Source organism: Chaetodon trifascialis, chromosome 5 (assembly GCF_039877785.1).
Source record: "Chaetodon trifascialis isolate fChaTrf1 chromosome 5, fChaTrf1.hap1, whole genome shotgun sequence".
Classification (NCBI taxonomy): domain Eukaryota; kingdom Metazoa; phylum Chordata; class Actinopteri; order Chaetodontiformes; family Chaetodontidae; genus Chaetodon; species Chaetodon trifascialis.
The window spans coordinates 12,935,592-12,949,926 of NC_092060.1; the positions used below are offsets into that span (position 1 = coordinate 12,935,592).

Here is a 14,335-nt window from a genome sequence, read left to right on the forward strand (position 1 = left end):
AAGTTGTAATGCACAAAATACAGCAGTCAAATCAATGTAATGGAGTGAAAAGTTCAACATTTCTTTTTGAAATGTAGTGAAGTAAATGCAGAAAGTGGTAGAGGATGAAGAGGTAGAGGTAGAATAACCAAAAAAGTCATATATACTGGAGCTATTAAATTGTGGCTTGTATAGAACTTGACCATGCAGAGTTATTTGAGTCCTAAAAGAGGAAGTAGGTCAGTTCAAGAAAGACAGATTTGAAACGTGATCTTGTGTTTATATTCTCACTGTTTACTTGCACCTGAATAACTCATCATGAGACTGGACCCTTGTTTAGCATCAACTCCCACAGATAGAATGCAGGCAGAAAATGCAGCCGTAATTAATTTTAAAATGCATGTTGAGTTTAGTTATTGTGGCGCATGAGACAGTGCTGTGCCAGACAGCATTAGACATGTGCTCAACACGTGAACACTGAACATCAGCCTCTCTGCCAAGCCCTGTGATTCAGAAAGTTTTACATTTGTCCGCTTATAGATGCCCACGTAGCTAATTGATCATGCATGGCTTATCACTTCGTTGCATTGCTGAGGGTGAGGGTGGGTGAGGTCTTTAGACTTAAGCAGGCTGGTGTGACTAATCTATCAGTGATGTAGACTAAAGCTCCCCATTGCTGAGGTGCTCGGCATTCTTTCCCCCTGAGTCCTCTCCCAGTCTACTGTCCTAACCGCAAGGGTTCAAATTTATCAGCACTTCTGTACACTAGTTCACAGTATCTCATACCCAGCACACACTTGCACACACATGCACGCATGTTGTCCTGTTGTACTTTATTGTTGTGACAGACCATGTTTTACATTCTCATCCTGTGTTTTCATGGTAATATGTTTATTTATGTCACATAATGAAATAGAGTATGCTAGTGGACTGTATGAGCTTTAATCATATCATCCATCCTCTACTGAGTACATGTTTGCTTATAGGATATCTTTGAAAGGGGATCTGGAGTCCATAAACACAAGTCTACAAACAATAATTAGTTTATACAGAATTAATGGACTAAAAGAAAGATAGAGTATATAGCTGTTGTATAGCTCTGTGGTATAGCCGTGCACCAACTCCACTGAGGTCAAGGACTCAGTTCCCACTTTGGATTGCCACACTAAAAATGTGTGACACTTCAGACAGAAACGAGGGCCAAACTACATACTGTATGTATGATGCTATACATATAAGAGATAGTTGACTTTCCAGTGTTGAAAGCAATCTCTCTATCCTTTGATATGACAGATACAGTATACCCTCAGTCACAGCCTTATGCAACATTCAGTCGGGGCTGCAATCAAAGTTTTTCCATTGGCTTGCCCTGGATGGCTTTAATGACTGAGAATGGATGGTAATCTCATGAGGTATTAGGTTAGGGACAGAGGGCTTAGCCAAACTCACTACAATCAAACATGCCCAGACAGTCTTAATGTGGCTCTGAGGGTGCTGCTGTTGTAGCAACAATACAGTAAAATGACATGACTCTTTTGTTTTGACAGGTTTGATCAAACGTGTTGTGGTATGTGTTGTGGTATTATCGGTAAGCTTAAACATCAATTTCAAACTGAAATTTTCCATGAGCTGTAGTGGTCCTGCAACATGAAATGTCCAGACATTAACATGAAAAACGTGACTTTAAAAACGTGTGAGAGCACCTCACCGATGTTATGCAAGTGTTGCTAGCTGCCATGCAGCACACAGGAGATCTGCACGTGACCTGTCAAAGTTGGGTGGTCTGTGTTAACCTTTGACCTGTTCTACCCCAGTTACACCTGAGCATTCATGCACGCACAAGCACATATAGGCACACAAGCATACATTAACTACACCCTCAATATTAAGTACTCAGATCTAGTTGTTCAGCGAACAATATGTGGGCTGTGCTTCAAGCTCTGTATTTCCCTTTTCTTCCCCACTAGCATGTCCAGGCAAACAGCTAATGCTAAGGCTATCTGGCCCTGATAGTATGGGTCTATATATAGAGGAGCCCTGTGACTGAGCAGGCTGTAAGTGTCAGATTCCAGGCGCACTCATCTGTCCTGGCCGGATCAGCACCTGCTGCTAACTATAAACCCACCCACCCTCAGTGCTGCACCCTCGCCCAGCTCACACAGGAAAGCCAATGTCGAACCAAACCCCAGCCTGGAGAAGAAAAAAGGTTAGACTCAGTAAGCAATTTCCCAGAGGCAAGCTCTGGAGGGAGGGGCAGAAATAGAGATGGGAACATTGGGAGATGTAATGGGTCTGAGCGAGATGCCCCTCTTTGCTTTTTCTATTCAGGTCTGATACATGGCCGTGCCTTTTTCATTCTGAAGTTGTCCAGCTGGTGCGGCGGTGCCAGACTGAGCAGTACGGAGCTGCTCAGTCCTGGATTCAGCTGTGGATTTTGAGAGACAGTTCGTTGGATGAGGGGCTGATATTGCAACACAGAGGAACTCGATGCTCTTGGGAAAGCCTCATCATTGGCCAAAGGTACAGTACCAATTCATTCTGTCTTTCTCTCAGGGAGCAGGCTCTCTTTTTCACATCAGTCCTACACCAAGGTAAAGTAGAAAGTTTAAATAAAGGTTATGTATTGGGTTAATCAAAATATTGTCACTTTCCATATGTATAAATAAATAAGTTGCATCTCATATATCATGTGTTGATGAATTCTTGTGAGCTTTTAAGCACATGTGGGGGCACACTGATTTGCTGCTATCAGCTAAACATTTTTAGTCAGTTTAAAGTGAATATTTATATACTGCCTTGTGTTGATTTCAAGATGCTTGCTGCTGCTGCTTTTTAAGGCACAGTTATTTTTATGTTCTGAACCCTTTTTGGAGGTTTACAATATATCCATGTACAGTATTCTCAGAACATTTGAGGGTTGAAAGATAAATTTGTTGCTGGCAAGCTAGCAAAACAGAAACAATACACAATGCTTTAGCCTCTATATTTGCTATTGCTATTTTGCCTCTCAGTGATATTCATCAGTGTTACTGGTGATATAAATGAATGAGCTACACACCCTCCAGGTGACTGTATCTCATTTCCAGTCCAGGAACGGAGCCCAGAGCAGACTAAAGGAGCAGACTGGACTGGCCACAGTGAGAATTTGGAGCTTGTGGATGAGCGATGGACAGCTGGACTCTCCAGGGGGACAGCTACTCCTTCCTGCGCAGTGCGCCCCGCACCTTTTCCCTGTGCCATCGTGACGGCACCCCCAACCACGTTGAAATCTTCGACATCATAAACGTCCCTAGTCAGAGCAGTGCAATTTCCGAGACTACCTGCCTGTGTGACATTTTTGGAGACGACTGTGAGACACCCTCCCTCTCAAGCAGCCCTGCTGTAGGGGCTTTTGTCCCTTCCCAGAGGGAGGTGGGCGGGACAGCTGCTGCATCTCCTCTGGTGGATGACCTGAACGACTCCTCAGGCTCTTATCACACTGCACAGGGCTCTAGTGAAGGAGAGGAGGGCTTTGAAGATTCAAGAGAGAGGCTTCCCAGTCCCCAGTTGCAGAGTGAGTCTTCAGAGAGGAGTCAGCCAGGGGGTGAGAGACTAAACTCAGGGCATACAGAAGTTTCTGAGGGCAGTAGCCCAAATTTAGAACCAGAAAACAAATCACTGGTACCTCAGCTTAATTTTGGTAGTCCATCATCTGAAGTCCTCAACACTGGTGAGAGGACCCCCACTCCTGGGCACAACAGCCCCGATACCTTGAGTCCAGAGGAAACAGCATCATTCTTATCTTCTTCCTCAGTTGAAAAAAGATGTTCGCCATCACCACCTAATTCTAGACAAGTGCATTCAGAAGACAAATCAAGGAGAATCACTCCTTCTTTCATAGATAGACACAACAGCCCCTCACATCAGTCTTTAACTCCAAGTCCCTCCCCTGAGTTCCAGATTGGTGTCAGTTCATCCTCTTCTGAATCAGTGAACATCGAGTCTTTACCTGAGCCAAGAAGCAGCTACTTCAATCAACACAGCAGTCCCTCACCTGAGCACACACTCAAAGATTTTTCTCTAGATTTTACAGAATCAGCCTTTAAATCTGGAGACATTCTTTCATCTCCTTTCCCTTCATCCAGTAGTACAGAGTTCTCATCCCGGTCAAGAGAAACACAGGTCTCTCTTGAGCTGAATAATAGGCCCTACTCCCCCGATATTCAAGCATCATCTCCTTTCCCTGAGCTGAGAGGAAGGGTCTCCCTGCCTGATCTCTTCAGCAGAAGCTCCACACCTGATATTGAAGATTCTACCCACACCCCTGAGCTGGTTTCAGATCTTTCCACTGCAGGGAGAGACGCCACAAGTACTCCTGAGAGCCAAGTTACGAGGTTGTCATCTGAACCTGTCAGTGCTGTGTCTACACCTGCTCCACGATACACACCTCCCTCACCCCTCATTTCAATAGCAACATCTCTTGAGCTTGTGGAGTGTAGTGTCTCACTTGAATCAAGTCACACTGCTCCATCACCTAGCCTGGTCAGCGCTGCTTCTCCAGCTAAAACTCCCTCTCCTGTCCCCTCACATAATACAAGACAGATTTCAACACCTTCTGAAAGCAGGGCCCAGGTGTCTTCACCTGCTGTAAGCTATAGTTTATCTCCATCACCTGAAGTTAAGAGCAACAGCTCTCCCATAGACCACAGATATACTGCTCCTTCACCTGAAATCAGGATTACAGCATCCTCACCTGAGGTAAATCGGAAAGAGGGGTCTTCTGAAGTGGAGACGTCAGCCTTTCCTCTCTTAGACCCTCACTTTGACTCTGCCTCATCAAGAAGCCTCACTTCGTCCCCCCATATCACAGGGATTTCTTACTCTATTGTTCAGCCTGAGGACAGGGACACTCCTCCATTTCCTGAGCTCTCTCGTGTCTCCACCCCTGAGCCTGACAGGACACTTGTGTCTCCTGATGCAAGAAGCCCTACCCCAAGCAAAGACAGTATACAGAGCAGTATAGCAGAGTCTATTGGTACACCACGAGACTCTCCTCATATATTAGGCTTCACAAGCTCTGTCCTGCAGCCTGAAATAACTCATCAATCCAGGTACCAAACGCCTTCACCTCAGCTAAAATATCGGACTCCCTCACCTGAGCCAAGATATCAAACTCCTTCGTCTGACAAGTACCAAAGTCCCTCACCTCAACACAGAAGTAAAGAGCCATCACCTGTTGCCTCATCTCCTGAGCAGAGATATCATCATCATTCACCAGGAAACCTCTCCACAGAGTACAACCCTCCATATACACAGCCTACTCCCCCTCTAAGAAATACACCTGAGGTTGAGAGGGATTCCTCTTCAGCTGATCTTACAGAGACACAGCACCCCATACACTTGGCAGAAGAGAGTGTATCACCCTCATTTGATTTAGACAGAGGAGACAAATCAGTTGTAGCTGAAATCAAAGGTATATCACCAGTTGTGCCGCTTCATTCATCTGTATCTACCTCACCTTTCTTAGCTGAGGCAAAGGTGGACAGTTCACTGAAACAACAAAGCACGGAGAGAGAAACATCACCAAAGGAAGCAAACCTTCAGGATAACTCAAGCATAGCCTCCTCTGAGGAAAAACAAGCCACTGGCCCCACCTTGTTTCAGAAAGAGGACACTTATAATAATCCTCCCACTGAAAGCAAGTCTAAGGACGGGACTCCAAGTGTTTCCCTTGTCTGCAGGGCTCCATCCAAATCACCTGTGCAGACACTGCAAAACCCACAGCCTCATTTCACTACTTCTCTAAGTCCTGAAAGCAACAGCTCATTAAAATCAGCCTATACACAAGAGCATACAAGAAGACAGCTGTCAACCAGCATTGGACGTGAAAGCAGAGAGAGGCTCACAGAGGACATGGCCCACCATGTGAACAGAAGGCGGACTCCCTCTCCGCCACTCACCAGGTTTACACCTGTCCACATCATAGCCCCTGAGAAACCATACAGACACTGGCAGAACAGAAGTTGTAGCCCCTCTCAGGTTGTAGCATCCTCACCAAGTGGTAATTTAAAGAAAGCAGTGACAAATAGGGAAAACCCCAATGTTGCCCCTGTTGACAATAATAGCCAGGCCCACTGGGTCAGGCTAGGAACGCAATTGGAGATGGAGAGGGAAATGCAGCTGGAGGAGGATAGAGAGGTGGATAGGGAGAGGCAAATGGATAGGGAGATAGAGAGAGAGAGAAAGTGGGAGGAGCGGCTTCCTGAAAAGGGGAAGGGGTGGCAGGGGGATGTCAGTTACAGAGGGGAACAGGCTGAGCTGTCATTCAATGCCAGGAATAGAAAAGGGCCTGCCAGTCGCAGAACAGCTCCCACAAGCAGAGAGACCCGTCAGGGACTGCCAACAGTGCATTCCTATTCAGAGAGTTTGCTTGCCACCAGACAGCTACAGCAACAACAGAGTCAGCTTAGACTGGCTTCCCAGCAGGACAGGGGTGGTGCTTCTAGCAGACGGCTTCAACCTCCTGCACACCAGAACAAGAACAGTGCTCTTGGGCGCGTGGCCGTAAACAGGCCCTGTCAGAGTTCCAGCTCCAGCATGGGAAGTGAGCTTGATGAAGCAGACATTGAGGTGAAGTGGTTCACAGACTTGGCATTCCGGAGTCTGTCAAGCCCTGAGATAGATTACCTTGATATGTACAACTCCAGCCACCGTTCATCTACCAACATTTCTCAACCATCCACCCAGGAGAGCCCAGCCGGGGTCAACGCCACCTGGCCGGCCTATGCTGACTTCAGGGGTTCTGCTCCAAAGCTGGACACTGACGAACTCTCTTTCCAGCAACCATCTGCATACTACTCGAATGGCCTAGATCCATCGCGACGCTATGATATGGGTAGCTTTGAGTGCGTAGATGTGGCCGTGGAAAGAGAGGACTCCAGAAAGGTGAGAAGAGGAGTGCCAAAAAGACAAATCCAGCTGAAGAGAAAGAATAATGCCGAAGGGAGGCAGGATGAGAGCAGTGAAAATAGCAGCCCTGGGGTACCAGTGATGGTGGAAAGCCCCTCTCTAGAGAGTCACTCCAGAGAGACATTCGTGAGACAACACAGTACACCAGCAACAATGCAAGAATGCTACACCTCTGAGCGCAGTCCTGAACCCAATCAACAAAATGAAAGAAAATCCAAACTCCACAAATCTGCCTCTCTGGATGAAACATCTACTAAAACCAAGATGGCCACTTATCTCATCAAGAGTGTGCTGTCCAAGAAGATGCAAAGTGTTGATAAACAACCCGATGAGCTGGCACGAGAGGAAGTGAGCCCCACTTTTGAGGAAAACAGCCCACCAAGAGAGAGTGCAGTGGCACTACGTAAAGAGTCCCCAAAAGCTGATGCACATAATCTGAGTTCCAGTCTTCAGTCAGATTACAGTCTTTCATCTGAGGGTCTTTCTTTTGTGAGAGGAGAATCAAGCACAAAAGATGATGCCAAACCACCAAAAAGCTTTGGAGTGAGGTCCAGTAACAGGCCAAGTTCATCCAGCAGCAGCAGAAGTGTCAACTTTTCACAGACCGAAAGTGAAGAGGCTGATTCTCAAAGCAGGAATGCAACAACATTAAGATCCGAAACACGATCAGAACTGAAATTGCCATTTGATAGTAACCAGTCAAAAGCTGGAGAACAACGAGCAGAGGAGAGTAAAATGTGGGACAGAAGGGAGGATGGTGACTCAGCAAATGCCACTGCCGGGAACACGGGAGCTCCTTCTGCCATTGGAGCCAGCAGCACGCAGGCCAGGGCGACAAATAGAGACCAGGAATGTGAAAACACAGAGGACCATAAACAAGAACAGCAGGGTGACAAGGGCGCCTACACATCAAAAACACAGGAGATTACACTGAAAGCTGTGGAGAAAAAGAAAGCCTCCCTAAACGTCTGTCTCACACCTGAGACAGAAAGCAAACCGGAGGCCTCTTCACCAGACATGTCTTACAGAGAGAGGGAGGAAAGAGCAGAGACCAGTGTAGATGAGAAATCAGAGGAGGAAGAAGGAAATGGGAATCAAGTTAAGGTTCCAATTCACAAAGTCAGAGATGTGAGGCGACTTGTAAAAAATACATACAACCTGTCCTTCAAGGCACAGAGTGCAGTAATGACATCAAATCTGAATGAAGAAAGGATGGGAAATTTTGATGAGGAAAGGAGGGAAAAAATAAAAGAAGGAAGGAGGGAAGAGGTCATAACAGAGGAGGAGGTAAGGCAAGAGACAAGGAGGGAGAAGGGGGAAGAGTTCACGGTCAAGGGGAAAGAGGAAAAGAAAGAGGAGGTAAAAGACTCAAAGCTGCTAACCTTATCTCCACCTCTTCAGAGCAAAGCAAATCCTCTGTCTCGTCCACAGCCGATGCAGATAGAATACAAGGCTGTTTGCTGGAAAGAAGACAAAAATAAAATGTTGTGCAGCATGAGAGACTCAGAGAACCCAGGTGACAAACCCCAGACTTCTCCAAAGCATTTCACAGATTTAGGCAGAGAATCACAGAAGTCCTCCAATGCAAACACACAGAAACACACAGCAGGAGACATGGCAATTGCCAAGTCATGTCAGCACAATTTGAATATGGCAGCAGAAACACAAGAGACAGAAGTGCATAAAGTTCCAGACAATGAGGACAAACCTGTGGTGGTCAGAACAGACAGGAAACCTCCCATGCTTGGAAACCTACCCAAGTTGCCCAGTAAAGAAAGAGAAGTGTCCACTGCTGTAGTGTTAATAAGGGATGGATCCAGCAGGACCAAGACATCTGTATCCCCAGCCCAGGAAGAGATCACCACTCCACTTCAAGCTCCAGCTGCTTCACCTTCACCTGGGCCCACTGCCCCAGGTAATACCCAAGGGAGCAGCGGCCACTCAGTTTGCATGTTATTAAAGGAGAAAGGCTTCCAAGCTGACATTGGAGCTGTGGTGGGTGACAACCAGAATGCAGCTGGAGGTAAAGGGGTTCCCCGTAAGCATGTCAACTGCCTGGAGATCCCCCTTCAGACCACCACAACATCAGATGGAGGTCGGACCGAGTCTCATAGAGAGAGGACAGTCTCCTCCTCATCAACCACGTCTGGTCCCTCAGCAGCGTCTGACAACACAGACATCATTTCAAAGACTAGAGAAGAAGATGGTGTTAGCATCAAGCCCACCGCAAAAGACATGCCAAAGCAAAAAAGTGCTTCTTTGCTAAGGAATACGCTGGAGCAAACACCACCTCCCACCAAACAGAAGGAAGTAGGAGATTTTGAAGCAGTGAAAAGATTAGATCCAACTTTCCCCCCAAGGTCCCCTGTAATAAGGAAGTTCAGACCACAGCCAATTGAGGTTAAGTCACTGTCTAAAGAAGCTCAGAAACAGGAGATGCCCACAAACTGTACAGGAAACAACAGGCCTCAAACCATTGAAGTTAAATCTATAGCTAAAAATTCTCAAAAGCCAGTTGTGCCTCCAAAACCAAGCTGCAAATTCAAACCTGCAGATCTGGGAGCAATGCCAAATGAAGCACAGAGACCAGCCGCAACAATATCCACAGTAAAACCACAAGGTGAGGAGAGGCCTCAAACAATTGTAGTGTCCTCGCCGACAATCTATAGAAAGATCTCCAATGAGTCAGCATCAGCATCAAACTATACAAGAAAAGTGGCTGTATCTGCAGTGTCCAGCCTCAAACCTCCACCTTGCAAAACAGCAGCAACCATCTCCAATCTCTCAAACCAGTCAACAGCACCATCAGAGACAGAGACATCTAATGACAGAGGTCAGCAGCAAAAGCCAGGGGCCTCACCTCAGAGCTGTAGTTATACACAAAGGCCCACAACCTTAACTACAGCCCCAACATCAGCAACTGACCCAGGTTTAACCTCAGCTCCAGGTCCAATTTCTGACCCAAAATCAAACCAAGTCCCTGGACCTGCCTCAGCTGGAGCCAACCAACCAAGCCAGCCACCTGTTATGGATCCAGACAGCCAACCACAGTATCCCACGACAGCATACCCTCATGAACAAGCTATGCCGGTAACTTCACACAACACAAAACAACCCCCTGCTATTTCCACAACACAAGTGCCAGGTAACACACACCAGCCATACCGAAGATCATTCTCCAGCGAGCGCTCCCAAAGGACAGATGAACTGCACTTTTATGCCTCAGATGACCCTCCAAGCTACGATGAAAGAGAGAGCTTCAGTCCCCTCATGCTCTCAGATCTGACTCCCAGGAGGTCAAATCGCTATCAGCCCTCTTCCCGCCCTCCTCCCTGCTCCTGCACAGCTGGCTGCCCTTCCCACCCTGGTCTCACCCCTCCTCACCATCACCGCAGCCCCCATAACCTCACGCCCCCTGCTCCTTCACACTCTCCAGGCCAGACGTTGCCTTACCCAGTGGCTCAGCCCCCTCTCCGTCCCCACCAGTGCAGATCTGATCCTCAGCAGATGAGCTACCAGCCTGGTTCTCCCAAATCATGTCCTCTTGGTCCAAGCCAGCCACCGGCCATGTACCAGCCTCTCCATCAGCCTCCTCCCTGCCCTCCCCACCCCTCATTCATGCAGGCCTGCCCTGCTGACCGCCCGTTGCAGCAACCCCAGCATATTGACTCTCGACGACCCCCTATCCACAGATCCCCTCAGCAACAGCCACCAGGCATGGCTGGGCCTCCTTACAGCGATCCAGGACACAGCCAGTCTCCGGGCCTTCCTCCTATAGATCCCCAGTACCTGTGTGGCCCTCAAAGTCTGGGGCCTTCTTATGGATCTGAATATGGTGGTGACAGCTCTAGTTTGTACTCAGAAAGCAACTATGGACAGACCCCTCGCAGAGTACTCCTGGATCCTGAGACAGGGAAATATTTTTATATTGAGGTGCCTGTACAGCCACTGAGGAAAATGCTGTTTGACCCAGAGACTGGCCAATATGTGGAAGTGCTCATCCCACAGCAAGCAATGTCACAATCGGGCCTGTATCCCCCTTCAGCAGCCCCCTACTCATCTCTCCACAACCCCAACATGTATGCCCCTGCTCCGCAGTATATGCCTTATGCAGCTCCTCCTCCTCCGGGTCACCCCCCTGCTCAGCCCCAGCCACCCCGATATCCTGAGGCCTCTGCTGCAGCAACAATGCAACCAAGTGGGCCTGGGGTTAGCTACAGGAATCACTCTGGTCAGGCATCCAAGCCAGAGCCCCAGAACCATCCACCATTGGACCAGAGCTACCTGGAGAGTATGTATTATGTCCCTACAGGGATGAATGCGAGCCCCAATCCCACCCCACCGGACTATTACCACAAACATCCCCCCAGCCTACCCCCAACAGGGGGGAAAAGGTCCTGAAATAGAGGATAGAGGCCGCCTTCCTGGAGCCTGTTGAGTTTTAAATACACAGTGTATAAAGGGGGGTGTCTAATGTTAGCCTGTAATGTTATTTGAGTTTTCACATTGCAACTGAAGACAGCAATTCTTTGGTTGTTTATTTGCTGCTGCTTGTTCTGTGCTAGGCTGCTTTAATAGAACACGGTACATGATTCTTGAGTTAACAGTTTTGAAAACACAAGATCAAAAACCTTTTTTATGTGTGTTCTTAAGTTTATGACCTAAATCTAAAATGATCTGTTAAAATGTTTGTCATTTTTGCTGCAGGGTAGGAACATCTTACAGTAAGTCCACCAGAAATACATACAGAGGCACTATAAATCAAAAGGTTTACTGATCCTGATGTGTGTACAAATATCTACAAAAAACTTGAAAATACTGTCTCAAAAGAACCTCATATTTATTTTATTATTGTGTTTCTCCAATACTGGATGAGTGTTTGTGCATCTGACGTCTGCAACAACAATGCCAATAAAATGTGTCACTAATGTGTTGCTCTTTCTTTATGTCTGCATCTATTTTTCTACAGATTTTTTTCTATAGTCCACCATCTTAGCATTTATTCACCAGCCAGATAATCTGAGCAAAGTTTTAAATACTGGATGTTTGCATCAAATATGTATATATCATATCATTTTCACCTAATATAGTGCTGCAAGACCCTCACATGTAATGTTATTATGATCAATAACTTCATTATAGATTGTGCTGTTTTCAGGAAAAACAATGCAATACATGTGCACAGTCTGTGCACCCACTTCTTGGGCTGGTACACTACATCCATGCACCAAATTTATACATACACGATATAAAACAGGCTACAGTGTGGGGTATATGAAACAAAACATTTGCTCTCACAATCCATTAAACAATCTGATTTCCAGTTACAACAAAAGACACTGAGGCTTTGGTGATAAGGTGTGTAAGCTATTGCTAAATATTTCCACTATAATGTATCAAATGTGGGCCAGCTGCTGCTTTTAAACTAGTTTTGCAAAGAAGCACTTGATTTAACTCTCTTTGTCTGTCCCTTTAGGGGGCACTGTAGCTATTGAGAGGGGGCAACTGCAAAAATGAGTCTTAATTTATTATACTGATTTGTCAACCAGTCATTTTTATATTAATTCTAGTCACTGAGTCACATGATATACATGATGTGGAGTTTATTGACAAAAGTTATTCACTCATCTCGATTTTTCTAAGACAGACAACGCACTGATATTCAGCATAAAGCGGAAATTTGAAGAAGTGTATTATAGTACTGTGGCCACTGGAGGGTGCCACAGACCACTAGAGGGGCACAGGAAGTCCAATCTGCTAACCTGTCGTGAGAAGACCCAGTCATAGTAAAACAGTTAAATGATTTCCTAATCAAACCCTGAGCCTGTTAAGTGAAACCAGACCCTAATTTGTTTGGCCAAAGGAACCAAATTGCTATCCCCTTTCTTTGATGTGGATGGCAGTAAAACTAATGAGAGGTCTGACCAGTAGCTGTGAGGGGCTTTAGTGTGTATGTGTGTGGTTGTGTGGCTGAGTGAGTGCATGTGGCTGTTTGAACAAAACTCTGTTTCATGTGAGAGAAGCAACTCAAAACCTCATTGTGACACAAGAGTGTGTTCACTCACATCTGGAGGCGATATCATACTGACAGCACCTGGCAAAATGTGTAGTCCCGTATGTGGGTCATTTCAGCACTGGAAATCTACTTCACCAACACTGTTAAAACAAACGCCTACATCCACAACTGTTTATCATTTGGAATGCCTACTGAACCAGAAGAGAGAGGTCATGATGTCCCACAGCCAGGGTGTTGCTGAGGACTGCACTGAACATGTGTAAGTATGGTAAGTCATATGGAGTATGAAGTGGCCATCAACAGCATGTAAGAAGAGAACACAATCAGCAGCACAGCGGCTGAAAAATACTCTCCATGTTTATTAATAGTTCACAGACAATCAGTTTGGATTCTTTAGATTAATTGGATCAATTCTCCCTACAACCACTTCCTCTGAATTGTCAGTAGAGTGCAACGATTAGCTGAAGCTTATTGCCACGCTCCTGTGTTATCACAGTCGACACACCTTAAGAGCACACGCTAATCTAAACTTCCTGACACGCCTAATACAAAATCACTTTCAGACAAACACAGACACTTCCACATGGCCCATTCCAAGATGCAGCTTTACAGAGTTATATAACTTTTATGACTTAAACCCAGAACCTGCACAAATCTGATCTAAGAGACCTGCTCTGCAACGTTGTTTTGTTTGTTTGTTTGTTTGTTTGTTTGTTTGTTTGTTTGTTTGTTTGTTTGTTTGTTTGTTTGTTTTTTGAGATAACCCAGCAAACTAGCTCCTTGAACTGATCCCAGCACAGTGTGGCTTTATTGTTCAGTATGCTAAATGTCATTTAAATTCAGAAGTGAGACCACAAAGAGTCAAATTCTGAAAGCAGACTTCTGGGACCCCCATGACAGTGATGATAGCATTGATTTAAGTTTCTTGTGCAAGTGTTTTTGTTTTAAACAAATGATTAAATTGCTATGGTAATGTAGCCTCTTCCTAATAATAACATTAATCAACATTTTCCACACATATCCCGCTCATCATGTATGACTACTTTGAATTCCAATCGCACACACACACACACAAAACAGACTCCATGACATCATTATGAGGGCTCAGGGTTCTTTCCAGTGCGTCTGTTATTGTTAGGATGCTGTGACCACTTTTCTACCCCACATTGTGAGGACACACACAGTGAACACACACACACACACACACACACACACACACACACACACACACACACACAGTGAACACACACCCTGTAGGAGTCCCATCATCCATACCGCACCCAGGAGTGAGTGGGTGAGCAACGTTTGATGTGGACCCACAGGGGGGCTGATTGGTCAGTGGAAAAGTCCTCTTCTCATTGTCTCTCTGATATCAGGAATGTAGAAAAGAGT

General features: G+C 46.1%; 1 protein-coding gene across 1 annotated transcript; it reads left to right on the forward strand.

Annotated features, from left to right (window-relative positions):
• The first annotated feature begins 3,144 nt into the window (after positions 1 to 3,144).
• On the forward strand, positions 3,145 to 11,328 carry LOC139330878 (mucin-5AC). The gene has a single exon (XM_070962046.1). It carries the CDS (start codon positions 3,145 to 3,147, stop codon positions 11,326 to 11,328), a length of 8,184 nt encoding a protein of 2,727 aa, XP_070818147.1.
• Positions 11,329 to 14,335: the final 3,007 nt, after the last annotated feature.

What these genes read in the sequence shown, in the direction of transcription:
- LOC139330878 (XM_070962046.1), top strand. Translation starts at nt 3,145, where the DNA reads ATGGACAGCTGGACTCTCCAGGGGGACAGCTACTCCTTCCTGCGCAGT.